Below are 27,585 nucleotides of genomic sequence, written 5' to 3'. Positions count from 1 at the left end.
CAGCAAGAAGTCACTTAGGAAGGGGGGTTTTGCACCATGAGAAGGAACTTCACATTATGCCAAGAGGAGAGGGCGAGGGGAGGGAGCAAGCCAGGGAGCAGGGAGGGTGAACTGAGGGAGGCTCTAGGGAGATGTCTGGGTTAAACATGGCCTCCTTAACCCTGTAATCTGTTTCTGTGCAGCCTGTAGCCAGGGAGATCTTGTAAAACACAAATCTGACCCTGTTTCCTCCCTCTTAAAACCTTCCCGTGCTCCCCATTGCCCTCAGGACAGTGTTCCCCATGCTCTGAGGTCCTCCAGGCGGGTCCTGTCAGCTCACACTGGGGCTCCAGCCAAGCCAGGTCTCTGCCCTCTGACCCAGGGGTAGGGGGTAGGGGGTCAGAGACCTGTCCCAGCTCTTCCTGCTCACCTTTCACACTTCCATTGAGAAAGCTCGCCCTCTACCTCCTACTGTGCCCTTTGGTGATTGTGTGATTGTACCTCCCAAATAGGCACTTATTTCCTGTGCTGACAAGAGAGTGTGGGGCAGGACTTCATGCCCCCAGTGTTCTCTTTCCCGGGGGCCGGGGGGAGGGTGAACTGAGGGAGGCTCTAGGGAATCGTCTGGGTTAAATGTGGATATGAAGATGCTCCGTGAAGGTGTGACAGGGCCTTTCACTGCCCACCCAGTACCAGCAACTGCTTGGGAAGTGTTTGTGGAAGGAAGGACAGTGCAATGGCCATCCTGGGCTGCATTTGGAGAGGTCAGGGGGCATGGTTCTATGACACTCTTTCCTGGGGGTTGTGGGCGTCTGCCAGGGTAGGGACTGTGAGCTGTGTGTCCGCTGTGCCGGACCTGTGCTATGGCCCAACTCTTCAGCTTTTGGGCAACCAGCTCCACCCTGCCACCCTCCCCATTCCCCATCCCTGGTGAAAGTCCTCACCTCTTCCCCGACGCTGCGTTTCTGGAAAAGCAAAAACAAACACACTGTCAGGTCAAGGCCAAGGCCACTGTGGCTGGGGGTCAGGTTCTTGGCAGACGCCAGGGTTCAGTGGTGACCCCCACATACACCTTGAAGGGCCTCTGGATGTAGGACCCACCTGGAGCCACTGGTCAGAGGAGGAAGGGCTCTGAATAGATGGGGAAACTGAGATCCGGAGAGAGCAGGTCTCAGGCTACCCAGAGGAGAGGACAGGGCTTTTCCCTGCTGCACAGACCTTGGCTCACTCTGCCTGTCCCTGCACCGGGTCCATGAGGCCTCCCCCAGAGCACCCCACACCATGCACACCACAGGCTCAGCCCAGCCCTTCCTAGGCGCCTCTGCCCTTTTCTCAGAGGTGGACCTGCACAGCTGCTCAGTGAGGTGAGCAGTTCCTGGTGTATCACCCATTTGACAGGTGGGGAAACAGAGGCCCAGGGAGATTTAAGAGCCTTGCCCAGAATCAAAGGGTAAGTTTGGAGCCCAGTCCTCCCACATCCCAGCCTTGCCCCCTGCAGCTCATGACCCCGCCCTCTACCTCCCCCTCCCCCATGTGGAGGGCCACCCAGGCTGGGACCTCTGCCCTGTGATGGACCCAGATTGTGAAGAGAGGACAGACTTACCTCAAGTGGCCGGGAGGGGCTTCTTGGGAAGCCAAAGACCAGAACCAGACCCCTCACTCTAATGCTCCCATTCCCATGGCTGCAGCCCTTGCTCATTATCCTTCTCTGGTTCTCATGGCCCAGGGAAAGGGTGAACCCCAAGTCCTGTGGCCTGGTTCCAACTTGCTTTTCTGCACTTTCTCTCCGCCCACTGGCATGCCCTCCCCTAGTCTGCACATCGCTTCTCTCATCTCTGCCCCTGTGCCCTCCTCCGGAGCCTTCCTCTTTCATCCCCTGGCTGATCACAGGCAGCCTGTGTTGAAGTTTGCATGTTGAGGACTGATTCCGGCCTCTAGACTCTGGGCTCCCGGAGGGCCAGGCCATGTCACATTCATCCCTGAGTTCCCAGGGCCTGGCCAGTGACTCAGCTGCCTTCAGTTTCTTAAAGAGTCATTTCCCGCCCTGGCAGGGGGGCTCAGTTGGTTGGAGCATCATCCATACACCAAAAGACTGTGGGTTCAGTTCCGGTGAGGGCACATACCTGGGTTGCAGGTTTGATCCCCAGTTGGGGCACGTGCAGGAGACAACAGATCAATATATCCCTCTCTCTTGTTCTCCCTTCCTCTCTCTGAAAATCACTGAAAACCTCTCTTCAGGTGAGGATTAAAAAAAAGAGAGAGAGTCATTTTCCAACAGTGTCCAGTGAGGTAGGAGGGCCGGCCTCCAGGACAACGGAAGCTTCAGAGGCAGGGACTGGTCCCCTCCTAGTTGGGAATGAGACTCCTGGGCCTCACCAGGGCCCTACCAGCACCTAGACCTGGGGTCCTCAAACTTTTTAAACAGGGGGCCAGTTCACTGTCCCTCAGATCGTTGCAGGGCTGGACTATAGTTTAAAAGAAACTATGAACAAATTCCTATGCACACTGCACATATCTTATTTTGAAGTAAAAAAACAAAACGGGGAGCTCCAGTAGCGCAATGGGTTAGCGCGCGGTACTTATAAAAAACAAAACGGCAAAAACACCCGCATGTGGCCCGCGGGCTGTAGTTTGAGGATGCCTGCCCTAGACCTTCCAGAGTGGCAACTATGAGCAAAGTGACCCAGTAATGCTCCCACTTAGCCACTCTTTCTGTTTTTATTTTAATATATTTTCATTGATTTCAAAGAGGAAGGGAGAGATAAAGAGAGAAAGAAATATCAATGATGAGTGAGAGAATCATTGATCGACTGCCTCCTGCATGCTCCCTACTGGGGATCGAGCCTGCAATCTGGGCATGAGCCCTGACCGGGAATCGAACCGTGACATCCTGATTCATAGGTCGAGGCTCTACCACTGAGCCACACTTCCAGGCCCACTCAGCCACTCTTAATGGAGTTGACAAGGATGCCTGGGCACAGGGCAGCTAATTTATGGATTGTACCATGGCCTTGGCTGAAAGTTCTGCCCCTGACTGTGAGATGTGCAGAGACAGTTGACTGCTAGGAACAGAGAAACAGAGCGAAAAACCACCTCATCCCCAAATACTTTGCGTTTTGTGGGAGGGTCAACTTGAAATAGCAATCTGAGGTTGGTCAAGAGGCTCCTGAGGGACAGCTGGGCACTTGGAGGGACCTAAGGTCATCATGCAGAATTTAGACTTAGATACAACCTAAGAGACCCTGAGACTGGCCCATTTCCTTACTACAGGAGGGGGAAATGAGGCCCCAATCGGGCAGAGCCTTGCTCAGAGTGACCCCCAGCTGGCAGCCCACGGCTCTCCCTGGAGAAGCCCGGGAAACTCCAGACCACAGATTGGTCTCTGGAACTCCATCGGCCGCCCCGCCGCCTGCCATGGAGGGCTCTGTGTTCCCTGTGCCTGGAGCAGCCACGGAACTCAGCGTTGGTGTTGTTGATGTGGGCCCTCGAGGGCCTCATTTGGAGTGGGAACTGAACAGAGAAAAAGCAGAAACCCTTTGGAAAGGAGTGAGTATTCACCTGAAGGGCCGGCAGCATCCTGAAGTATAGGTTCACCTCGCTCACTGCACCTGCACCCTTTGACATTGGGCTTTGCTGGGCAAAAGGCAAAGCCATGGAAAGGAAGGACCCTGGTGGAATATTCCATGAACCAGTATGGGAGCCAGAGAGCTGCTGTTCCTGGCCCCTGAAACCCCAGCTTCTGAGCACTGGCCGCCTCTGCCTTTGGGAAATATTATCTCGCTGTCAGAGGTTGCAAACCCCCCACGGGGGAATGGAGCGAAGGGTGGGGGCAGGAACTGTCTCCTGAGACCCTGAGTCCAGGGGGTGCAGCCTCCAGCTACTGGTAGCACTTCTTTCCTTCTTCTTTCATACATTCACTTTAAGTGATGCTTTGGAATTTCTAGTGTCAAATCCCACAAGGCTGTGGCTTCCAGTCTCCCACCAGGCTGGAGTATTGATATGGGAGTAGTAAAGCACTCAGATGCTGATGCCACACAGCACGGTTCAAATCCCAGCTCTGCCCCTCAGAAGATGAGTGATTTTGGACAAATTACCTCACCTCAGTTTCCTTAGCTATCAAGGGGCCTGATAAAAGTACCCCCCGCTTCCCCCTCCTCACCTCCCCCCCAGTGCTGCTGGGAGCATGCATTGAGCTCATTCAACGAAGGCACTTAGAACAGTGCCTGGCTCCAGGAAGCACTGAGGCAGGAGTGGCTGTGGCTGGTCATTCCTGTACATGCCTCCAGAGTGTCATTCGGTCCCTGAACCTGTGGCAGGAGCTGTGGGGTACTCTCAGGGCATTCAGAGAGCAGGAGGCAGGTGCAGGGGAGAACAGGATGGGGTGCAGGCGAATGGATGTGGGTAACCTCCCAGCCTCCAGTTCTGCTGTGACCGCCCTCCCCCCCGGCAAGCCCTTCTGAGGGGCAGCATCTTGAATTGCCTCCCTGCCATTGTCCCTTCCTAAGAGCAGCCAGCCTGGAAGGGGCATAGTCTTATCTTTAATGGAAGTCATGGATGCTTTGACACAGGGAACCCCTTGAACAAGGAGGGATCACCCTCCTCCTAGGCAGGGCAGGTGTGCTGGTTAGGGGGCTCAGAAGATATCGGGGACGATGTAGTCAGTGTGAACACCATCGATCAGTCCGGCCCCATTGTTGTGGACGAACCAGCAGGTCATCTCGGTCCCATGCTGGGGGTCCTTGCTGTAGTCTTTTTGCAAGCCCCTGGGGAGAGACAGGTCAGCTGGGGTCACCATGAGGATCCATCAGGGCTACCCCTCCCAGGAAGCCCAGCCCACCCATGCAACACCAGGGGGACGGCTTAGACCAACAATGGGCAACGCCAAGGGCAGAGATGGTAGCAGAGCAGCCCACCCACCTGGTGACGGTAAGCCATTGGTTCTTCACCACCATTGTGGCATCTGTCTTTGTGGGGTCGGAGCCTGGGTGCAGGTCGGACACTTTATAATCAAAGGGGTGAAAGAATTGTCCTGGAAAGGCACAATGGAGGAAGTCGTTACTGGCTGGGAGCTTTTTTCATGCGTTGTACTTAGTAGGTGCTCACTGGAGGTTTAAGAGTTGGTTGCATTTTTTTTCAAGAGCTTGACTATTTCTCATAAATTTTGGCATCAAAGCCACTCATCTAGTTCACCTGCTATAGAGAAGCAGCTGTATTGTCAGCTGGTGACACCTCCTGTCCTTTTGGACCAGTTCAAAAGGCTGGGAGAGAGGGTTGGTGGGTAGGGGCCCCAGAGAACACTGTCTGCAGCAAGGCCACAGGAGAGGCACTGTGGCTGATGACCATCCCACCAGGGGCCTCTGGGCCCACTGGACCGTTCTGCTTGCTAACCGGGTCTCTCCCCATTTGCTCCCCCGCCTACTTACACTTTGGTTTCACTGTGCGTTTGCTTCATCAGAGCCTTTTTAAAAAATATTTTTATTGATTTCAGAGAGAGGAAGGGAGATTAGAGAGATAAAAACATCAATGATGAGAGAGAACCATTGATCAGCTGCCTCTGGCACGACCCTACCGGGGATTGAGCCTGCAACCCAAGTGTGTGCCCTTGACTGGCATCGAACCTGGGACCCCTCAGTCCCCAGGCCAATGCTGTATCCATTGAGCCAAACCAGCTAGAGCAATCATCACAGCCTTTTTGAGGGGCAAGACCCTCACCAGGACAAGCCCTCTTTGGATCTCTGAGCCTTGGAAGTCATGTTGGAGGTGACCCTGATCGGATGCCCAACTTCAGAGGTGACCAGTCCACGGGCTTCAATGCCCCACCCCCACAGCTCTGTCCTCTGAATCTGGATGTCCCCAGCTCTGGATGGACAGACAGACCAGTCTGTCTATGGGTAGATGCTGATGGGAAGGTGACTTCATGGGCATCTGATTTCTCTACCCCATTCCCACCCCAGAGCCCACAAGGTAAATCCTGGCAGTTTGGCAGGAGAGGGGCAAACCTAAGGGACCCCCTGCCGCCACCCTGGGAGCAGGTCTTGGCATTCACCAAACGCCTGTAATTCAGCCTCAAAGCGAGCGCCTTTCCCCTTTGCCCACTCTGCCCAAGCTCAAGCTTGGCCAGCCAGGCAGACAGCGTGAGGTCACAGCTCCCCGTCTGTGAAAAGGACAGACAGACTCAGGGTCGGGGGGTCAGGGGGTGATGGTTCCTGGATGAATGGGGCCTTGGACTGGCGAGAACTCAGTGAGCGGGGAGAGGTGGGCACGGGTCTCGGCCTGAAGGCCTGGGTTCTAAGGAGGCTCTGGTCTCGGCAAGGCTGGCCCTGAGGGAGCCCCCATCAAGAAGAAGCGCCCCCCTGTGAAGGAGGAGGACCTGAAGGGGGCCCGAGGGAACCTGAGCAAGAACCAGGTGATCAAGTTCAAGACCTACCAGGTCATGCAGGAGTGTGGTGAGTGTTCTCGGGGCTGGGGGACCAAGGGGGGGAGGGACGATGTGTGTCAGCAGGAGGGGGTGTAATGGGGGGAGGTTCTCTGGGTCTTTTCTAAGAGTGCAGAGCTCATGGGCTCCCCACAAAAGAGGCTTTCCCTCACCAGGAGGCTGGGCTGGACCTCTGAACCTCCCCATCCTGCCCGCAGAGCAAGCCGGCGTTGCCACACCATCTGTGTTCAGCCGAACCCGGACCGGCACTGAGACAGTCTTTGATAAGCCGAAAGCTGGGCCTGCCAAGAGTGTCTTTGGCTGAGAAGTACACAGCACGCCACTTCCCTGGGCACTGCCAACACCTCGACACAGGAGTCTTTCCCAAGAACTCTTCCATGCCAGCACTCCCCCGCTCACCTGTTGCCTCTGGGACTGCCGCCCCTCCCCCCTCTCCTTGGCCCCTCAGCCCAGGCACTGCACCAGGCCCTGGGGAACACCAATAAAGAGGATGCCCGAGCGGCCCCGGCATTTGGAGAGTGTTGTGTGGAACTGGCATGGCCCCTTCGTGCAGGGTGGGGCATGTTCTGTACCCGTCCATGTCTTTGGGAGGGACCTACATGATCCTGAGGTGCTATTGCCACTGCTCCATCCTAGAAAGAGCCTTGGGTGTGAGATCTGGTGCTGATCTGTGTGACCTCAGACCATCTCTCCTCTCCTGAGGCTCCGTTTCCCCTTGTATTTGACAGGAGAATTGAGCTGAGGCCCATTGCACCAACCAGGCCACATGTACAGAGTGAAGCAGCTGGGGCCTGGGCTCCCCCTCCCGCTGCCTTCCACAGAAGCCAGCGAGATGCTTCTAAGGACCCCAAGGCTCTGCAAGAGCCAGAGACCTTGCAGGCCCCGCCCCCCTGAGCCCTTGTTCTGCCTCCTCACCATCTTGCATCCCTCCAAGACAAAGCCATGTCAGGGTCCTGTGGCCAGAGGCAGTCTGCTTCCTGAGCTTCTCCCCACTCTCCCAACTCCAGGTGAACCTCCCCTTACTACGCCCACAGCTCTGCCTGCGCCTTGGGAAGCCTGAGTTCTGGGCTTGTGTGAGATCCTTTCCTCTTCAGGCCGCAGTATCCCCTGTGTGCATGGAGCTCTCAGATTCAGGGGAGTACAGAGGCCCATCCAGCTGTGACAGCAAGACCACGCACAGTCCCGGGCTGGACTGGCAGGGCCTGGGCTCCCAGGCTTGGCTCAGGGCTGTGCCCCTAGGGAAGCCCTGCCTGTCCCCTGGGCAGGTGGAGCTGGCTGCTCTGAGCCTTTCCCACGCCCCGGCCTGGCCTGGCCTCCTCATATAGCTGTTTCCAGGCTGGGCCTGTGTTCTCTGCCCTGAGGGAGCAGACCTTCTGTGGGGACAGGGCCTGGGCCAGCTCACTGGGCTCCTTGGGGAGGCTCTTCCCCAGCGTGTAGAAGGCGGTGTGTGCCGTGTGTAATGCCAATCGTGTCAGAGCTAAAGGGCGAGCGGTACCGTTAGGCAGAGATGAGGCTTCTGGCTGGAGTCCCCAGAAGGAAGGGGAGCAGCCACAGACAGCTCCAAAGTCCAGGCTGCCCTTCCCCAGGGCCAGATGCGACTGCCGCTGGCCAAGGCAGGGCTGATGGAGGACACCCCTTTCCAGGCCTCTGCAAGCCAGTCACTGCCCAGGGTCCCACGATAACTGCGCCTCTCTCTCCCCAGAGCTAGAGTCATGGAGTCCTCCTTCCCCAGCCCGGGATGTGGCACCTGGCCACACTTGTCTGCAGCATCTTTACCCCATCTGTGGCCACTGGCCCAGGGGCTAGCTCTCCCCGAGCCACCAGGGACACACGCGCCAACTGTGATATTTATTTGTTTTACTGCTGTTCGTTTTAAGAGCGTTTCAACGTCAGCCCTGGCTGGTATGGCTCAGTAGGTTGGAAAGTCGTCAAAAGGTGGTGGGTTCGATGCCCTGTTTGGGAGTCTGCATGAGGCAGCCGGTACATGTTTCTCTCTCACATCGATGTCTCTTTCTCTCTCCCACTCCCTCTCCTTCCCCCCTCCCTTTCTCCCTTTCATCCTTCCTCTCTCCCTCCTTCCCTCCTTCCATCCCTCTCTCCCTGCCTTCCTCTAAAACCAACATTTTTAATAAAAAGCATTTCAATTTTATTAAAGGAAATTCTAAAGTCATTGGTAATCCTACCCCAGGCCCTGGGGCCGCCCTCCATGGGTCTGGGCTCATGACAAGGCACTGCCTTGGTTTCCTGACGGAGCCACCATCTGCCCTTTCTCCTTCAATCCGTGACTCATGGACTCCCTTGGCATGACTGCCTCCATGTAGGTCACCCGTGTGTACAGGCAGCACACTGAATCGCCCCCTTCAGGAGCTCTGTCCCTTCCTGTTTGTTCCACACGTTCAGTAAAGTCCCCGGAGGGAGGCCTCTGGGCCACAAGGCTTGGCATCTTTTTGGCTCTCGGTTTGTGTTGCCAAAGTGCAGGTCTTGTGTTGGGGCCTTGCTGGAGTTGAACCCAGAGCCCTGGCTAGATTAAAGGGGCCTGAACAGCAGCCTGGGACCCCAAGAGAGAGAAGGGGTCTCCTGGGCCCAGCCTCTGTCACCCCGCAAATAAGGCAGATCCACCCCGCCTTGACCCCAGCAGATCTGGCCCCACTCAGACACCCCAAGGAGTGCTCAGGGCCTGCAGGGCCCCACTGCCCAGTCAGACCAGCCTGGCCCTCAGTCTCCTTCCTCCCTGAAGCTGCCCCTGCCTCCTCTTCCCAGCCATCCCCCTGTCTCCTCCAGGCTGGGCTGATGGAGAGTGGGCTGGTTCCCCGTTGTCTCCCCAAGCCCCAGGGCGCTTGTTGGTGGACCGACTGGTGTAAAGGGCAATGGTGACCTGGGCAGGTTCTGGACCTTTCAGAAGGTATGCCCGTACCTAGCTCCCACCTGAGCCTGCCTTTCCTCAGTGTAGCAGGTCCTCGAATATTCAACCTCTTTAGTTTATAATGTTGATGAGGAAAAACTAGATTCCCAGTGAGGGCCACTGAGTGGAGTTTACATGTCCTCCGCATGTTTTTGTGGGTTTTCTCCCACATCCCAAAGATGTGCAACGTGAGACGAACCGGTGTGTCTCCATCGTTCCAGTCAAGTGTGGGTGTGTGGAAGGGTGACCTTCCATGGAGGGGTGTCTCGTCCAGGTTGGGGTCTCACCTTTTACACCCTGAGCTCCTGGGAGAGGCTTTAGGGATCCAAAACCCTAAACTGGAATAAGCCAGTTGGAAAAACATGATCTTACCTGTCTTTATGAATCTTTCTTAAATATATGTATAGCTCACGCTGACTTCAACATTTTGGATTTTTATTTAGAAGTTTGGTGATGTTTTTGTGACCAGAAATATGCCACAGGAACTGAGCACGTTTCCCAGGTATACGTCATTTCACTTAAAGTTGCCGTTTCCAAGAACCTATCCTGATGACACTGAAGACTTATTGTACATGTGTCTGCCCCCAGCCAAGGTCCACAGGACATTCGCAGTTGGCCTGCTTATCTGAGTCCACTGCAGGTTTTGGCTTGTAGATCCCAATTTCCCGGAACCTGCCCCCGGAGGGGCGGAGCAGCAAGCAGGTTACTAATTCATTCCCCCTTTCTCTCTCGTTCAGAAGCAGCCTGCCAGGCACCGGAGCCCAAATGAAGCCCCGAGCCTCTGCCCGCGCCTGTGCCATCGTGCTGGTCCTGCTGCCGCTGCTGGCTGTCCTCCAGACCACCCGTGCCCAAAAGGTAGCGGGTGCCTCGGGCACCTGTGTGCGCACCGGAGTGTGAGTGGTATGAGCTGGTGAGTGAGTGAGAGCCTGTGTGAGGGTGAGCGTGCAAATGAGCACGGATGTGTGTGTATGCAAAAACTGGTGCTGACCATCCACCAGGCATGTCCCGAGGGCTTTATGGACACCCTCTCCCCCTCCCCATTCCCTAGAAGGGGTGATCCTATTCCCATGTTCCAGGTGGGGAATTGCAGGTCAGCAAGTTGCCCCTGGAGGCCGGCAGTGGGGGGGGAGGGTGCGAGTGGGGATGGTTAGCCCAGCTGCCTTCTCCCTGGCTGAATGGCCTCAAGGTAATGATGCTTCCTGTCTCCCTTTCCTCATCTGTGAAGCAGGATGATAACAGACCCTATTGAGAGGTTTGTTGTGAAGATGGAACCTGTAACACTATGAAGTGCTTAGTACAGTGCCTGGCACAGAGCAGACACTCACGTGTGTAAGAAGCCGCTCAGCCAGGCACCCACCTCCGCTAGGCTGGGTGTGCAGGTGAACAGAGCTGGCATGTACACAAGTGTGTCGTATGCAGGCTGGCAGGAGATGTGTAAGGCTTCTTATGTGAGCACATGCGAACCTTTGACCTGGGTCAAAGAGCAAGTGCCTGGGTCAGTGACCTTTGGGAACTGACCGTCTCTGCAGGGCCCAGCCTGTGCTGCAGGGCAGGGCCACGGGGGGTGGGGCCCACGGTTGCAGGGAAAGGGGGCAAAGAATGTTCCCAGCTCTTAGAGACTAGACCCTGGTCACCTCCAGATTCTCCCAGCTCCTGGAGGCCCCTGTGGAGACTGGCAGGAGCTGTGTTCCTCCATTTCTGGTCGCCAGAAATCAAAGAACTTGTTTGCTGCCCTTGCACTGTTCAGAGCTAAGACCTTGACCTTCCTGATCCCAACCAGGGCCTGGAAAAGTGCGAGTCCCTTCCCAGACACACTGGGGCTCAGGCTCCACCTTCCATCCCCTGTGTTGACAGACTGGTCCCTGCCCTGGCAGTGTAGGGTGGGGAATGGAGCACAGAGCTGCCTCTTATTTGAGAGAAAGAGCCACATGTGAAATGCCTCACGGGGTTTTGCCTGAGGCATCCATCTCTCAGTGGGGGTAGGGCCAGGGCTTGGTTTGGGACCTAGGTCAGTACCCGACTCTTGAAGAGCATTGCTCCAAGCAGGGCTGGCATTGAGACAGTACCCCCTCCTCCTTCACTGGTCCAGAATGCCATCGACATCTACAGCCTCACTGTGGACTCCAGGGTCTCCTCCCGGTTTGCCCACACGGTCATCACCAGCAGGGTGGTCAACAGAGCGGATTCCATACAGGAGGCCACCTTCCAGATGGAGCTGCCCAAGAAAGCCTTCATCACCAACTTCTCCATGTAGGTGCCTTCCCGCCCACCTCCGTGTCCCATCCCCATCCAGCACTGCCATCCCCTCCCTGCTTGTCCCTCAGGAGAGAGGGCCTCCTGCTGACAGGAGGTGTGTGCACTCCACCTGCAGGCAGCACAGGGAACCAGAGGCTTTATCAGGAACTTATTCTCAGAGTTGTTCCACCCAAAGCCCACTCCCTTCCTTCCTCTTTTCATCCCTCCACCCCTCCCTCCTTCTCTCTCTTCCTCCATCCCCCATCCCTCCCTCCCTCCATCCATATTCCATCTGTCCATCCCTTCCTCCTTTCACCCCTCTCTCCACCCACCTCTGCATTCCTCCCTGCCCTGCGCTGGTAGGAAGAGGGTTCAAGCCTTTTAGCCCTGTGTCTCCCACTGAACTGGGATCCTGTCATCTTCCTCCTCCCCAGCCTGCCCCACACAGCTGGGCACAGGTCTGGGTGCACACGCAGCTCAGAAAGCACCTGCAGGTTCCTCTGGGACAGGCTATGAGGGGGAGGGGCAGTTGGAATGTGGGGCCAGAGCAGAAGGGAGAAGAGAGGCCAGGACTTAGCTCAGCCCTGCCTCCTCTGCAACCTTCCTCTCCTGTCCGTTCAGTAAAACGAATGTTCACTTACGTTGTGCGTGCCTCAGGGTAGATGGAGGCCTGGCACACCTTGCAAGGCTGCTGGCCCTTACCCAGGGTCCTGCACAGTCTTGTACACAGTAGGTGCATGATAAACGGGTGAGGTCCCTGTAAAGGTAGGAGTCACTCTAATAGGAGGCACAGCAAGTCCCAGAGAGGCTCCCTGGAGGAGGTGGGGATTGCAGGGAGCCCCCTCACCACCACCACCAGGATCTCAACAGCACCCACCCTCCTGCACCAGGATCATCGACGGTGTGACGTACCCAGGGAACATCAAGCAGAAGGATGCAGCCCAGGAGCAGTACAGCGCGGCTGTGGCCAGGGGGGAGAGCGCTGGCCTCGTCAAGTGAGCCCAAGGGGGTGTGGGAGACCCCAGTGGGGATGGGGCAGAAGTTGTCCCTGCCTTTAGTTCTGCTTCTGCCTCCAGTGTCCATACCCTACCTGGTCTGGAGGAATAGGCCTGATGCCCTCCTCCCCCAGGGCCACTGGGAGAAAGATGGAGCAGTTCCAGGTATCGGTCAGCGTGGCTCCCGCTGCCAAGGTCACCTTCGAGCTGGTGTACGAGGAGTTGCTCAAGCGGCGTCTGGGAGTGTATGAGCTGCTGCTGAAAGTCCAGCCCCAGCAGCTGGTCAAGCACCTGCAGGTACCTGGAACTGCCTCCTCCCAGGAGGCCTCCTAGAGGACCCGGTGCTGCTGAGGGTGGCCCTCCTGCCCTCCTGAGAGGCCAGCCCTGGCTCCTGGCTAAGCCAGTGACCCATTTCTTCTTCCAGATGGACATTCACATCTTCGAGCCTCAGGGCATCAGCTTTCTGGAGACAGAGAGCACCTTCATGACCAATGAGCTTGCAGACGCCCTCACCGTCTCACAGAACCAGACCAAGGTGGGCCTGCCACAGCGGGTGGGAGGTGCGGGTACCGAGGGGCCTGTCTTCAGGCAGGCCGGTGAGCCTGGATCTCCAGAGAGCGGGACAATTGGGCAGAACCTCTCAGCTGGCGGGCTTCTGAGGTCTCTGGGTCTGCGCTGACATGTGGCAGATGAGGAGGGCAAGGCCTAGAGGAGGAAGGCGGGTGCTGGTTTGAACCTGAGGTTAGGGGGCGCCTGGGAGAGGACACTGACCTGAGGGGCCCAAGACCAGGGGGAAAGGCGGAGGCTGGATCGCACACATCCTCAGCCCAGGCTCTGCTGGCACGGCTCCAGAGCTGAGGCTCCTGGCTCACACCCATCCACTGTTCTGAGGCCGTCCACCTGGCAGCCCAGCCTGAGAGAAAGTTCCCTGGCATTTGACATAAGGTGGAATTCCCATCTGGGCGATGCTCAGCTGGGGTGAGGGGTGTGAGCGTGGCCTCGCTGCTCCCCAACATCAGCCCAGTCGGTCGTCCCTCTAGGCTCACATCCGATTCAAGCCGACGCTCTCCCAGCAACAGAAGTCTGCGAAGCAACAGGACACGGTCGTGGATGGCGACTTCATCGTCCGCTATGATGTGAACCGCACCCTCTCTGGAGGCTCCATTCAGGTGCGTGGGCTCCAGGGAGAGCAGAATAACCAGGAAATCCCTCCATCCTCAGGAGCCTGAGCCTGGCTGTTGGAGAAGAAAAGGCCAAAAACTGCTCCTGCCTGTCGGTGTGCACCAAGGGCAACAGCCAGAAAACACGCAGTTTCGTTCTGCTGTCCCTGAAAGAATTCCCTTTCCGAGGCAGAAAAGTTTCATCTGCTAAAGAAGGTTTATTACCTCTAAACTGCCTCAGCGATTCAAACGAACAGGAGGCAAAGTGGAGTAGAGTTCTAGTGGGTCGTGCATAGCTGGGAAGGTTTCAGCAAAAGGGTAGCTAGACTGAGTGCTAAGAGTTGGTGAGGAATGCAGGGGGCGAGGCGGGGTGTGAGTGGGAAGAGACCAAGCAAAGGACTTGTATGCATATGTGCATAACCCTGGACACAGACAAAAGGGTGGTGAAGGACTGGAGGGGGTGGCAGACTAGAAGATGTCAGTGGGGGAAAAAGAGGGACATCTGTAATACTTTCAACAATAACGATTTTTTAAAAAAAGATGGCGAGAATTTGAGGAGGTTAGCAGTGGGACTGTGACAGAGGACCTTAAAATGAAGAGCCTATGGGGACCAGGGGATTTGGGGTAAGGGGGTGGGGTGGGGCAGGGCAGGGCTGCAGCTCTCATCACCTGGGGAGTGTCTCATTCTGGTCATAGATCGAGAATGGCTACTTTGTGCACTACTTTGCCCCCGAGGGTCTGTCCATGATACCCAAGAATGTGATCTTCGTCATCGACACGAGTGGCTCCATGATGGGCAAGAAAATCCAGCAGGTGGGTACCATAGGCCAGGGCAGGGCCCTGAAAACTCTCAGCTGCCTCACACAGTCAGCTCTGGTCTAGCAGGCAGACCCTCCCTCCTCCAACTTCGTGGGTAGGAGGCATCCAGAGACCTAGGTCAGAACTGGTCCTGCCCCTGGAGCATTCACCATGTGCCCCCTGCAGGTGTGGCCTGGGGGTGCAGCTCAAGGGAACATCAACCCCCAAGGAGGACCCCCAGAGACACCCACCTCATTTCCCCTTCCCCTGACAGACTCGGGAAGCCCTCATCAAGATCCTAGAGGACCTCAGGCCCGAAGACCACTTCAACCTCATTAGCTTCAGCGGGGAAGCAACCCAGTGGAAGCCATCGCTGGTGCCAGCTTCGACCCAGAACGTGGAGGAGGCCAAGAAATACGCTAACAGCATCAAGGCTCATGGAGGTGAGCACCAGGGCAGCCCTGCAGGGTGAGGTCTTCCGGGCACGAGCCCCGCCTGAGAGGCATCCTGAGAGTGTGTGCCCCTCAGGAACCAATATCAACGATGCGATGCTGATGGCCGTGCAGCTGCTGGAGACAGCCACCCGGGAGGAGCAGCTGCCCTCAGGGAGCGTGTCCCTTCTCCTCCTCCTCACTGATGGCGACCCCACTGTGGGTGAGGGCACAGCCCAACTCCAGGGCACATGGCCAGGGGCATTGCTAGGGTTCCATCCTGGCTTGCTGTGGAACCTGGGGAAGCGAGGGGTCCCTGAGGCCTCTCTGGCTCTGAGATTCCAAATATCCCCTGAGCAAATCCCTGTTTTCTCACTCCTGCCCCAAAACGCTGGGTCCAGGCGAGACCAACCCCACGGTGATCCAGAAGAATGTGCAGGAGGCCATAGGCGGTCAGCACAGCCTCTTCTGCCTGGGCTTTGGCTTCGACGTCAGCTACGCCTTCCTGGAGAAGCTGGCGCTGGACAACGGCGGCCTGGCTCGGCGCATCTACGAGGACTCGGACTCCGCCCTGCAGCTGCAGGTGCCAGCCTACCCCTGAGGGCTGGGTGAGTCTGGGATGACCCTGCCCGGCCCTGGTGACATCCCCCACTCTGCAGGACTTCTACCAGGAGGTGGCCAACCCCCTGCTGACCGCAGTGACCTTCGAGTACCCAGGCAATGCCGTGGAGGAGGTCACGCAGGACAGCTTCCGGCTGTTCTTCAAGGGCTCCGAGATGGTGGTGGCCGGGAAGCTCCGGGCCCAGAGCCCTGAGGTGCTCTCCGCCAAAGTCAGCGGGCAGCTGGTGAGTGTGGCCGGCCATCCCGGCGTGGAAGGGTGGCTGCAGCAGGCATTCAGAGGGGCTGGGTTCAAACTGCAGCCCTGTCAGACTCCGGCCGACTGACCTTGGGCACGTTACAAAGTGCCCCCTGCCACCATGGATGACCTCAGTCCCCACTGCATGGCTGGTGGTGGGGATTCAATGAGATAATGTCCTGACTCTCCTGAGAGCACCTGAGCTTGCCTGCACGTGGTAGGCACTCCGTAGTCAGTCAGTGTTGCTGCTGTGCCCTAGGGCACTGGGTTTGACATCCCTCTGTCCTCCACCAGCCCTCTGAGATTGCAGTCAGGCAGGGAGGGCTGCTCCCACTTCACAGATGAGCAGACTGAGGACCTACTTGCCCTGGGGCCCATTGCAGCCCAGGCAAGACTCACCCCAGCTCATCCCATGGTGCCCTCTCCTTGCCCAGTTCTCCCTGCCTCTGTGCCGCAGGGGACCCCTCATTCCACACAGAGAATCTGAGCAGCTGCCCTGAGCCAGAACCTTCCTGGGCCCTAGGGATTGCCCTCGTGGGACAGTCGTTGGTAAATCGTCACACAAGGAAAGACCCAGAGGCTGGGGTGTCCCTGAGAGGATGAACCCAGGCACTTAGGGGAGCAGCACGGGAGCCCCAACCTGACCTGGAGGTCCGGGAGAGCTTCCTGGGCAGGACTCAGCTGCGACGGTGGGATGAGTAGGAGGTGGCAGAACCAGATGGTGAAGTGATGGAGGAATGTCTCGGGCACGCATGGCAGGCGGGCACACTGCGACAGGCCTGAGTCTCAGAGAAGTGGCACGTGTCACAATGAGCAGTGCATGCAGGTGACCAGAGCCAGGCTTGCACCCCCTCTTTGCCACCTCCGAGGGGTGAGGCCTGGGGATTTCACCGCATCTCCCTGTGCCTCCGTTTGCTCCCGTGTGAAAATGAGAATCGGTCATCTTACCAGCTTGGGAGACTGCCGTGGGATTAACATCTGGCCCAGGGTAAACATTCCACACGTGTTAGCTGCCGGTGTTATCCTGGTGGCTGGGAGTTCCCAAAGTGCGGAACCCAGGGTGACTAGGGAGAGTCACACATGCCATTGTTTGAGTAATTATGTGTTTATCCTAATGTATCTTCTGAGAAATGTAACTCCAACCCCAGACGTAGGACTTCCCTGGTCGTATTGCTTGGTATGAGGCCAAGTGGAGAGTGTTAGTCTATTTAACGTTCACTTAAGGAAAACCATCGAATAGATAGCTGTGCAGGTGGATAGGGCATTTGTGCAGGTGGCCTGCCGGTGACAAAGGTGTGGGAGGCCCGGCTCTGGTGAGAGACAGAGGGGGGCGTCTCCAGCAGCGGGGATGGGGTCTGATCCACATCGCAAAGGCTTTTGGCCGCCGGGCAATTGTGACAGGAAAGGCTGGAGTTTGTCTTCCCTCAGGCCCCACGTCCCAGGGTGCTGGCCAGGTCAGCCTGAGACCAGGATGCCCCACCCCGGGGAAGGAAGCAGCAGTCCTTCTAAAATTTGGGCACATGTGTCGCTGTCACCACTGGACAGTGCCTGGTCCCAGCAGAGCACAAGCTTGGTCAAGGGGCAGCTTAATGGGGTACATGGGGCTCCAAACCCTATCAAAGCCTGAGATCTCTTTCCAACTCTGCCATGACTGCTGGGGAAGGCACTTGTCTCTCTGTCCCCAGCGTCTCCACCTTTGGGGTGGGCCGTCTTGGGACCCTGTCTGCTTTAAACTGCATTTGCTGCTGCTGCTGCACTGGCCTGGGGTCCAGATCCCGTCCTCATTTTCCTTCTTCCCAAAAGCTGCACCTGATCTGAGTTCCTGGCTTTGCACCTGTGATACTTTCTACCTTTCTCTCCACGTCCTTCTCATCCTTGGAGGCTCTGTGGCTGAGCCCCTTCCACCCCTAAACTGCCTCCCTGTTCCCCGCGTGTTCGAAGGGAATGCAGTCCTCACAGCCAATCCAGGGGACCTGCCCAGTCCCAACTAGGATCCTCATGGAAGTGCTGGGATGCGCCAGGCCAGGTGCGGGCGTCAGGCCCTCACTGCTGCCGCCTGGCTGGGCCCCTCTTTCCAGCCCACGGAGAACATCACCTTCCAAATGGAGTCCCAGGTGGCAAAGCAGGAAGAGGAGTTCCGACAGCCCAAGTACATCTTCCACGGCTTCATGGAGAGACTCTGGGCGTACCTGACCATCCACCAACTGCTGGAGCGAATGTGGGTGGCCTGCACCCCCAAGGGCCTGCTGGGGCGGCCACACACGGCCTCAATGTCTTCCCAAGGTCCTCATGGGTGGGACAGCACAGGTGGCCTGGGCATGTCCTCTGTATGGAGGGGGGGCAGGGTCATGGTGTGGTGTCTGAGCTCCAGACTCTCCCAGTAGGGACCCCGCCCCTCACCCCCAAGGGTCTGGAAGGGAGGGAGAATGGAGCTAGGCATCCAGGGACCTGCTGGGCCTCTGATGTTCTCTACCTGCAGGGTTTCTGCGTCTGATGCTGATAAGCAGGCCCTGGAGACCCAAGCTCTGGGCTTGTCGCTGAACTATAGCTTTGTCACCCCCCTCACGTCCATGGTGGTCACCAAACCGGAAGGCCAAGACCAGTCTCAAGTTGCTGAGAAGCCCGTGGAAAGTGGTGGGTGTGAGAGTGGGCTCCTAGCCTCCGTGGCAGCAGAGTTGGACCCAGTCTTCTCCCTACCCCCTGCCCCGCATCCTGACCAAGACCCTAACCCTGCCACCCAGACTCCCAGGACCCCCAGGAGGTGCTTCCCATATCATTGATGAGGAAACTAAGGCCAGGTCTCCCAAATTCACTGCAGCTATGCAGTGCTGGGGTTGGGAAGCAAGGTTAAATAAGCACTTCAAATGTATGAAAACGTCCCCGATAGTATCTCCCTCCCTCTCTCACTCACTCTCTTTCTCTCCCTTCTCTTTTTGTTTTATCCAGAAAACGTTCCCTCAGGTAAGGGCCTAATACCTTCAAAGGCTGGTGTTGGTGACGGGTGGCAGTATCAGGACCTCGGACCCCAGTCCCACAGAGTTGCTGGCCAAGGCCTCTCCAGCCCAGCCTGCTGCCAGGAGGGGGCATTGTCTGCCCAAGCACATTGGTGCTTTAGTCACCTGTTCGCTCAGATATTGGCTGTCCTGGCGCTAGGGGCACAGTCCCCTTCCAGATGGATGCACACCCAGGTCTCTCTGATTTCCAGGTCGCACTGTCTTCAGACATGGAGCCATGGGACACACAGGGCCCGTATTACCAGGTAGCAAAGGAGGGGAGGTAGTGGGAGGGGATATTGACAGAACCTTGACCCTGGCCACAGGCTGGGCTCTGCCCTGACTGTGGGTGAGTGGCTTGCTTGGCTCACCTGGCTGATGGCTGGGCTGGGTCTCAGTTCAGGTGTGTGTGATTAGGAGGCAGCCATGCAGGACCTTTTGTTATTGGCAGAAGAAACTTCAGGGGACAAGGTAGTTGGGAGTGACTGATATCCCAGCGGGGAGGACTTCAAGAAGGTTCCTTTTCCCAGCTTTGAGTTTCTCCGGGTTGTACGGGGAGAGGCTCTCAGAGTGGTGGGTGTGGGAAGGGAGCCCTCTGCCCTCTCTACATCCGTCTCCCGGGGTGGGTCCCAGAGCCCCATGCCTTCTCTTGAGCAAAGACTGCAGGTGACAACTTTTCTAAAGGTGCAGGTTCCCCGTTCGCTCCAGTTCATCAATGGCTCGTCCACGAACCACGTGGACTTCGTATTTCTTCTCATTATCCTAATCCATTATCTAAATCGGATCCGGATCCGAGGCTACTGAGCGGGAGAGGTAAGCCACTTTCTGACCTCATTTCCTCACGGGGATAGGTAAGCCTGCCTGTAGACTTGGATGAGAGCAAGCACCTGCACAGGGCTGGGCACAGACCAGAGACAGTTACTGTGGGGCTTGACATGAAGTAGTGTGTCATGTATTTTCACTGAACCAGACTCATTACACTCTGGAGGCTGGCTCAGCATGGAACCTTCTAGAAAGGCAAGGCTCCCACCATTCCCAAAGCTAGGAGTGGCCCCATGAGCTGTGTCTGACCTCCAGGCTGGATTGAGACCCAGCCACAACACCAGCTGGACGCTGTCTCCTCAGTGATATTCCTAAAGTGTGCTCTCCTAGGCTGGGTGTATGAGGGACAGGGGTCGCAGGGCTGGAGCTTGGGGGGTGGCAGGTGGCAGGGATGGCTGGAGGCATGCTGATTGCTCTGAATCCTGACTGCCTTCTCCCTTTCTGTTTCTGGCCAATTCTAGCATCTTTCTCCACTGATGGTCCTATTACAGTGCTTGATTACGTGGACGAAACAATGGAAGGTAGGCCCCCAGACCAGATTCCCTGAGTGGACGATGGCCCTAGAGCAGGGAGACCCTGGGATGGAGAGCCCTGGGGGTCTCTAGGAACCTGTTACATGGTTTCTCAATGTTGAAGTGGAGAAGGAACCCTGGACACACCCATACACTATCACATCCTTCCGTTTCCCCTGCCCCCAAACTCTGAGGAAGAGGATGCCTAAACAAAGACTTATTCTTTCAGAAACAAGCCTTACAGCCCCACCACCAGGTAAGTTGCCTGCCCTCCGCAGCCCCCCTTCCCATCGCTGCCCTCCAGATGGTTCTGCCTGCCCCAGCAACCACATCTGCTTCCCCAGCCCCCATCCAGGCTCCCACCGTCATCCTGCCTCTGCCTGGGCAGAGCGGGGACCAGCTCTGCGTGGACATCAAGCGCACCCCGGGGCCATCATTACTCCTGCTCTCAGACCCTGACCAAGGTGAGGCCTGACCAGTCACCTTCCAGAGAAACCCTCTGCAGGCAGTGCCCAAAGTGACCTAGAGGCAAAAGCCCAGAAGGGGAGGCCAGGGCTGATAGAGGGACGTATGAGGCTGCACGGGGTCACACGGGAGTGACTGGGCCTTGGCAGACAAGTGGGGGTTACTAGGGAGAGGCAGAGGTTAACAGAAGCCCAGAGCCCTGAAAGAAGTAGTGGGACCTCAGAGAGTATGGAGGAGTGGAATGTAAGAGGTGGGAGGGTGCTGACCAGACCTGCTCCCCACCGCCCAGAAGGGTCATACTGGTTGAGCTGAGATGTCACATGAGACGTGGGAACATACAGCACTCAGGGATGCTCACACACGGTCTCCCACCTCCACACATCAGGCCTAGTGTCTGTTTGCTCCCAGAGTGCGGGGACTGCTGATTTTCCATCTCACTCTTGGCCATGGCCCCTAGCTCAGGGCCAGGCGCACTACAGCGCTTTCTAAAGGTTCCTGGACCTCAGACCCCATCTCCCTTCTCAGAGGGCTCATCTGAACCTGTCCATCACTGAGGGTTTGTGGCCCTTCCAAAGTCAAATGCAACCAAGGGATGAGAGAAAAGATTGTGGAAACCAGACTCCAGTGTGAGGGAATGCTGGGCAAAGGGCAGTGAGGAGGGGGCTGGTGAAGGACAGTTCTGGGGGAGGACATAATCAGAGAGCGCCTCCTGTGCAGGCCAGTGCCCAGCCGGGCCATGCCTCTGACCTCTGCTCTCGGCTCTCTCAGGACTCGAGGTGACTGGAGAGTATAAGATGAAGAAGGCCCAGTTCTCACAGATCGAGGTGACTTTCAAGAATCCCCAGCTGCAGGTCCATGTGTCCCCTGAGCACGTGGTAGTGACTCGGGGCCGAAGAAGCTCTGAGTACAAGTGGAAGGAGACGCTGTTCGTGGTGATGCCTGGGTAAGCCGCTGGCTGGGTACCAGCAGTGACCTCTGAGGCTACGTGAGCCAGTGACAGTGCTGACCGCTGGCCTGAGGCCACAGGCTTGGGGATGAAGTGCTTGGGCATGAGTCCTCTGCAGGGGCCGCCCCACCGGTTGGGCAGAGCCAGACCTCTTCTTCTCTGGGGGCACCAGCGGTTGTCCCGGGGACCTGGCTGCTCACACACGGTCATGCCCCTGAGCACTGACCCTTACACTCATACATACCCCCACAGACCTTTCATTGGCCACCACACATGCAGGTCTCCGTGGCCTGGGACTCCAGGTGGACCAGATGTGGGCTTCCCTGTCGGAATGACCACACCTAACCATGTCCCTCCCCCATGCAGGGGACAATGTGGGTTGGAGCCACATTGCTGCTAATCGTGTGTGACCCTGGGCAGGATGCTTAGACCCTCTGAGCCTCAGTTTCCTCACTCATACCTGGGGAGAATCACCCCAAGCCGGAGTTGGAGGCTAAGGGGAGACCCAATGAGGGAGGTGACAGGGAGCACTTTGCTCGTTAGAAGGGTGGTGCCCACGGGGCATGCCGGAGGGCAGCTGTCTCCGTGGGGAGGGAATGATGACAACAGTGAGGAGCTGGAAGGCACTGCACCAGGGGAAGTTAGGAAAGTCTCTCTTAGCGCACTCCTGACGCTCTGAGGAGGAGAGTGTCCACCCAACACCTGGCTGCGGGCAGGTCACAGAGGTGGATGGCGACCTCTCTGGGTGGGGCTGCCTGACCATCGAGCCTTCCAGAGGCAGCTCTCCGGGTGCAGAAGTCACGAGGGGCCTGGAGTGAGGCCGAGGCTCGGGCCCTCTGGGAGCACAGCCCCTCTGGTCCCAGCCTGTGCTGAGTACAAAGAGCCTCGTCCATCCCCCTAACTGAGCCCCTCAGTGGAGCCTGGTTTGCACCTGACAAGTGAGGGAGCACCTGGCAAACCTGAGGGCTCACCTGAAAATCTCCCCATTTCATAAAAGGTCTTCAAGTTTCCTGTTGTCTGATAAATACATGCGCACCAGAAGATGGGGTAAAGAGCTCCTTAGTCATAGTGCCAGGCTCCACACACTTTCACGAGCTACAGATCTCCGTGCAGAAAACCAGACCACACCTCCTGTAGTGAGTCTCGTGGAGACAGTGGAAACTTAGTGCAGGCCCCTTTAAGGTAACCTCAGAGTACCAGCAGGGTCTTGTTCAACTTCCTCAAAGGAGCCTAACATTCCTAAGAGAACCAAAAAGGTAAGCCTGTCAGAGATTATTTTAAGTAAAGAAGACGGGGATAGAATCAGAAGAGACTTGCCCTTCTACATGTTAAACATACAAGTAAACACTGATCATCAAGGGCAAGTGGCTCCGGCAGAATGTGTCCGATACCCCCAGAATCATATCAAAGGAATTTGCGGGGAACCAAATCTAAGACAACAGAGGGAAAGGAACCGTTACTTTGTTGGATAAATGCTGGGATCACCAGATATTATTAAATTAACTTTGGTCCCAGTTGCTAAGGAGAAAACTGAGGCTCGGAATATGTAATGGACTTCCCACCCAAGGCCACAACAGGGGTGTCCCCACCCATCCCACCCCAACTGCCAGGGTCCCCTGAGGGTGTCTGCATGCCTACCTTGCTCTCAGGAGCCTATGTTTCCCCACAGCCTCACGATGACCATGGACAAGGCGGGGCTCCTGCTGCTCAGCAGCCCAGACAAAGTGACCATCGACCTGCTGTCCTGGGACGGCCCTGGGCAGGGGCTTCGGCTGCTTCTGCGGGACACTGACCGCTTCTCCAGCCACGTCGACGGGATCCTTGGTATGCTGCCCATGACCCTGGCTCAGGGCATCCTCCATCCACCTCTGCCTGGGAACAGGCAGTGCCTTGTGTCTCCCAGTCCCCGTGTCTTCACCCCTCACTGACCACCCTTTGTCTCTCAGGCCGCTTTTACCGGGGCGTGCTCTGGGGACCCCCAGATGCCACAGATGACAGCAAGCGAACACTGAGGGCTCATGGGTTTGACTTCAATGCCACCAGGTGACTCCACACAAACAGGCCAGGAGGCTTAGAGCTGGTCCCTGGGGGCCTCCACTCCCCTGTCCATGCCTGGGAACTAGAGATAGTCAGGTGAAAGGTTGATGCTTTAGACATGTCTGACCCAGCCCTCAGTGTGACCCCACAAAAATGGTCAACTCAGACCCACAGAAAACACCCCATCTAGAGATCACTAAGGGTGAGTTGGGGGCATTAGCAAACTCCCTGAAGTCTCAGAGTCCTGGACCCTGGACAACTGGGTGCCCTTGGGTGACTGGGCCTTGTCAGCCTGTGCTGGAGGGAATGCTAAGGGGCCCTGAAACTCCACCTTCCACTTGCCCGTCCCCAGCTCTCTCCCTCTCTTCCCACCACACCTGAGATTTGCTAACCACCCATATGTCTGTCTTGTCTATCCATTCCAGAAAGCTCAAGCTGGATTACCAAGAGGGGACCCCAGGAACAGAGATTTCCTGCTGGTCTGTTGAGCTATAGTCCTGATGGCAGGAGTTATACCCACCCACCAACCCCAATGCCACCCCACTGTGTGCAGATGGCTATCCTCCTGTGACCACAGCCGCCTGTGGGGTCTCGACTGTGATGGGGAGGGGAGTTCCGCTTATTACAAATAAAGGAAGGTAGTGTAAATCGGGGAGTGGGCGTCTCTGGTTCCATCCAGCCAAACCCCAGGGCTGTAGAACCCCCCGCTGAACACTTAGCATCATGTGACATTAGAATCTTCCCATGATCAGCCCTCAAAGGCCTGTGGCCAATAGTTCCCTGAGGAGCTTTTGGTCCGCTCCCTTCATTTCGTAAGATGGAAACTAAGATTTAGAGAGATTGAACCACCCATGTAATATGTCACTCCAGACCCCCGCTTGGGGCCCTGGGCCGGAAAACATCCTCTGGGAGCAGAGGTTCAGTTTCAGTCCATAAAAACCAGTTTTCATGTCATGTCATGTCATGTCATGTCATGTCATTTGTTAATCCTCACCCGAATATATTTTTCCATTGATTTTTAGAGAGAGTGGAGGGAAGGGGAGAGACAGAGAGAGAAACATCGATATGAGAGAGACACATTGATAGGTTGCCTCCTGCACGTGCCCTGACTGGGGCCAGGGATCGACCCTGCAACCAAGGTACATACACTTGACCGGAATCGAAGCCAGGACCTTTAGTCCTCGGGATGATGCTCCACCCACTGAGCCAAACCAGCTAGGACCATGGAAACCAGTTTTGACTCTTCCTACCTCTATTAAAAAGTGAACGGGTAGAAGTTCTCAGCAAGCTTTCCAATGGGACTTGCATGATGCAGTTTGATTTTCACACCTGGGCTCCCCCCCTGGAAAGAAGCTAGCACTGGAAGACAGGAGACAGACATGAGGCCCTCATCCCAGGAGGGAAGCGTCTGTCCCATGGAGGTGTCCCAGGCCCCCAGCTCTAAATCCTCTCCTATCCATGCCCCAGGGGTAGTCACCCCCAGATTCCACCCAATTCCTGCACAGTCAGAGCGTACTTAATAAACATTTAGAGCCCAGGTAGCTCAGTTGGTTGGAGCATCACCCTGTACACCAAAAGGTGCAGGTTCAGTCCCCAGTCAGAGCACATACCTGGGTTGTGGCTTTGATCCCCAGTTGGAGCGCATGCAGGAGGCAACCCATTTATGTTTCTCTCTCACATTGATGTTTCTCTTTCTCCTTCCTCTCTGTCTAAAAATACATACATACATACATACATACATACATACATAATAAATCAAACATATCCTTGGGTGAGGATTTAAAAAAAAAACTTTTTTAAACAAAGCCCATGGGAATAAGGGAAGAGCCGAGCTGGGGGACATGCGGTCGGGGACACCCTAGTGGAGAAGCTGCAGCACAAAACTTTGCTCTGAGCTTCCCCGCAGCCAGAGGAAAGCAGAAAATGAGCTCATTTGCTTGATAAGAGGAAGCAAACCAGATCCTCAGGGGAATCCTTTTCCCAGCTCTTGAGCTCTATAGGGTGTTTACTGAGTGAGTCTCTCTAGAGGGGCCAGAAGAGAGGCCCATTGGGGGCTCCAGCAGCGGGTTTGCCAAACGCACAGACACACTCCATCTGCCTCTCCATCTGCCTGGTCGGCTGGCAGGGGTCTCAGGCTGTTGCTGTGAGACGAGGGAGCTGCCTTGGTGGCTCCGTCGGACTTGCTGTGAGGCCAGCTGTGAATATCTACCAAGATGAGAGACGGGGGTGCCCACGCCAAGCTCACCCCTCTGGGACACCACCTCTGGGCTGGGCTCTGCTTTGGGGTTTGTATAACAGCAGAGGAGTCCTGGGTGACTTTCTGGCCCAGCAGCTGGGCAGGTGCCTTGGTGAACAATTGGAAGTAGGTCCATGCTCTTCATTGTTTTGTTCACTGAGTGCTTTCCAGCACCTCCTTGGGCCAGGTCCTGTGCAGAGAGCTGTGGGCACCATGACAGACAGTGCCTGTTGTGACAGCTGCCACCCAAGAACGAACAGGTGCTGCAAGGATCCCAGAGGGAGTCCTCTTGTTCTAGCTGGGGAGGATCCGGGAAGCTTCCTGAACAGGGGCGTGGCTCGGGCTGAGTTTTGATGAATAAAGAGAAGTCAGCCCAGTGGAAAAGGAGGACAAGGACACTGGGCCGAGAGCCGGGACATTGTGGATTGAGGTCAGGATAGGGGAAGGGAAGCATGGGGTGAGGAGGACGGTGGAGAGGTGCAGAGGGAGGGCCAGGCCAGCACTGGCTGGGTGCACCTTGCAGTGGAGCATGATTTCTATCCTGAAAGCCAGGGAGCCATCAGAGGCACAGCCAGAGTGACGTGGGACTGGGTTGAGGACAGAATCTGCCTGGAATTGGCCTGCAAGGAGGCCCTCCCTGACTGTGTTGAGGGAGGGGAAGAGGCAGATTTGGGCTGTGGGCCTCCTCTGCCTTTCTGCCAACCTGCCAGGCTAGGCTGCCAGCTGGAGCGGCAGGACAAGGCAGGGCTTGCCTACTTTAGGATGTCCTTTCCCGGGCTCGACCCTTTTTGCCAGCCCAGCCTGGACACCTGCCAAGTTTACTCAGGAGCTGTGTCTCCTGTGGCCCTCCCTCAAGAGTAGCAGCAGCGCCAGTCCACAAGTTACCCCTCATAGACGCCTGGGGAGAGAGGCACTCCTTTGATTATAAATATTTCCTCCTGGACTGCCCCCAGTACCCTCTCTAGGGCCCCAGGCTGGTGTCCCTAGGAAATCCAGAAGGGCCCTGGAGTGGGAGGTAGGAAAACCTTCTGTGGCCATGACCAGATCCCATCCCCACCCCCACTGGCATTCTTGATCCTTCCCAATCAGACTCCAACCTCCTCTGGCCTTATTGTGTCCCTTGCTGTGCCATTGAGCCAAGCTGCCCACTGTTCCCTTCAAAGGGGTACCCTCGATCCAGCATGCTCTTAGCCCCTCTGTCAGAGAGCAGCAGAGGCAAAGGATCTGGGTCAGGAGGGGCTATGTTTGAGGATCTGGAAGCAGTGTGTGTGTCTGGAACCCAGAAAGTAAGGGGAGATGCCTGGTTCATGGAGTTGATGAAGCTGAGAAGCCATAGGAAGGACTTTTGTCTTTGGACCAAGAGCAATGGGTGGGAGATGTCATTGACGGTGTAGGCAGGGAGCAATGATTGGTTCTGCTCTGGAAAGCTCCCTCTGGAAGCAGGGAGACCCTGGAAGGGGCAGTTACTGTTACTCAGGTGCGAGAGGCTCGCAGAGCCCCTAGTCCAGGAACTGGTCTGACCCCCACCCCACCCAGGACTTTGTGGGGTATGATTGGAGGATCCTAAGGATCCCCAAGCCAGCTGAATTCAAACTTGAGGCAACCATACACAGGAACTGGGTCACTAAGCTGTGTGCCCCCAGATTCTAGCTCAGGTTATTGGGTTTGTCTGATGAACAAATGGATGGTTGGATAGATGGTTGGATGGATGGTTGGATGGACGGATGGACAGTGGGCGGGTGGGTGGTTGGATGGCATCTACAATCCACTGCAGACTGTGCC

General features: G+C 56.6%; 2 protein-coding genes across 2 annotated transcripts; both read left to right on the top strand.

Annotated features, from left to right (window-relative positions):
* Window positions 1-5,753: 5,753 nt before the first annotated feature.
* LOC129147171 (musculoskeletal embryonic nuclear protein 1-like) lies at window positions 5,754-6,925 on the top strand. Its single transcript, XM_054708162.1, has 3 exons — window positions 5,754-5,769; window positions 6,273-6,425; window positions 6,613-6,925. The coding sequence occupies exons 1-3, from the start codon at window positions 5,754-5,756 to the stop codon at window positions 6,717-6,719; spliced, it is 276 nt and encodes a 91-aa protein (XP_054564137.1). The 3' UTR covers window positions 6,720-6,925.
* A 3,130-nt stretch (window positions 6,926-10,055) lies between these two features.
* LOC129147170 (inter-alpha-trypsin inhibitor heavy chain H4-like) lies at window positions 10,056-24,195 on the top strand. The gene is made up of 20 exons (XM_054708161.1): window positions 10,056-10,172; window positions 11,407-11,567; window positions 12,443-12,547; window positions 12,682-12,844; window positions 12,972-13,082; window positions 13,588-13,716; window positions 14,404-14,520; window positions 14,780-14,948; window positions 15,034-15,159; window positions 15,338-15,519; window positions 15,596-15,781; window positions 17,871-18,010; window positions 18,272-18,426; window positions 18,739-18,753; window positions 20,069-20,128; window positions 20,398-20,583; window positions 21,353-21,527; window positions 23,200-23,354; window positions 23,477-23,573; window positions 23,993-24,195. The coding sequence occupies exons 1-20, from the start codon at window positions 10,083-10,085 to the stop codon at window positions 24,060-24,062; spliced, it is 2,592 nt and encodes an 863-aa protein (XP_054564136.1). The 5' UTR covers window positions 10,056-10,082; the 3' UTR covers window positions 24,063-24,195.
* Window positions 24,196-27,585: the final 3,390 nt, after the last annotated feature.

The sequence above is a fragment of the Eptesicus fuscus genome, chromosome 18, assembly GCF_027574615.1.
Source record: "Eptesicus fuscus isolate TK198812 chromosome 18, DD_ASM_mEF_20220401, whole genome shotgun sequence".
Classification (NCBI taxonomy): Eukaryota; Metazoa; Chordata; class Mammalia; order Chiroptera; family Vespertilionidae; genus Eptesicus; species Eptesicus fuscus.
Note: the sequence above shows the minus strand (reverse complement) of the source record. Positions and strands in the feature narration are given on the sequence as shown.

Bases quoted from the DNA above. Each gene is read 5' to 3' on its own strand.
- LOC129147170 (XM_054708161.1), top strand. From the start codon at position 10,083: ATGAAGCCCCGAGCCTCTGCCCGCGCCTGTGCCATCGTGCTGGTCCTG. The intron at 13,083-13,587 runs GTGGGCCTGCCA...TCGTCCCTCTAG, and splicing joins TCTCACAGAACCAGACCAAG to GCTCACATCCGATTCAAGCC. The intron at 23,574-23,992 runs GTGACTCCACAC...TATCCATTCCAG, and splicing joins TTTGACTTCAATGCCACCAG to AAAGCTCAAGCTGGATTACC.
- LOC129147171 (XM_054708162.1), top strand. The intron at 6,426-6,612 runs GTGAGTGTTCTC...TCCTGCCCGCAG, and splicing joins CCAGGTCATGCAGGAGTGTG to AGCAAGCCGGCGTTGCCACA.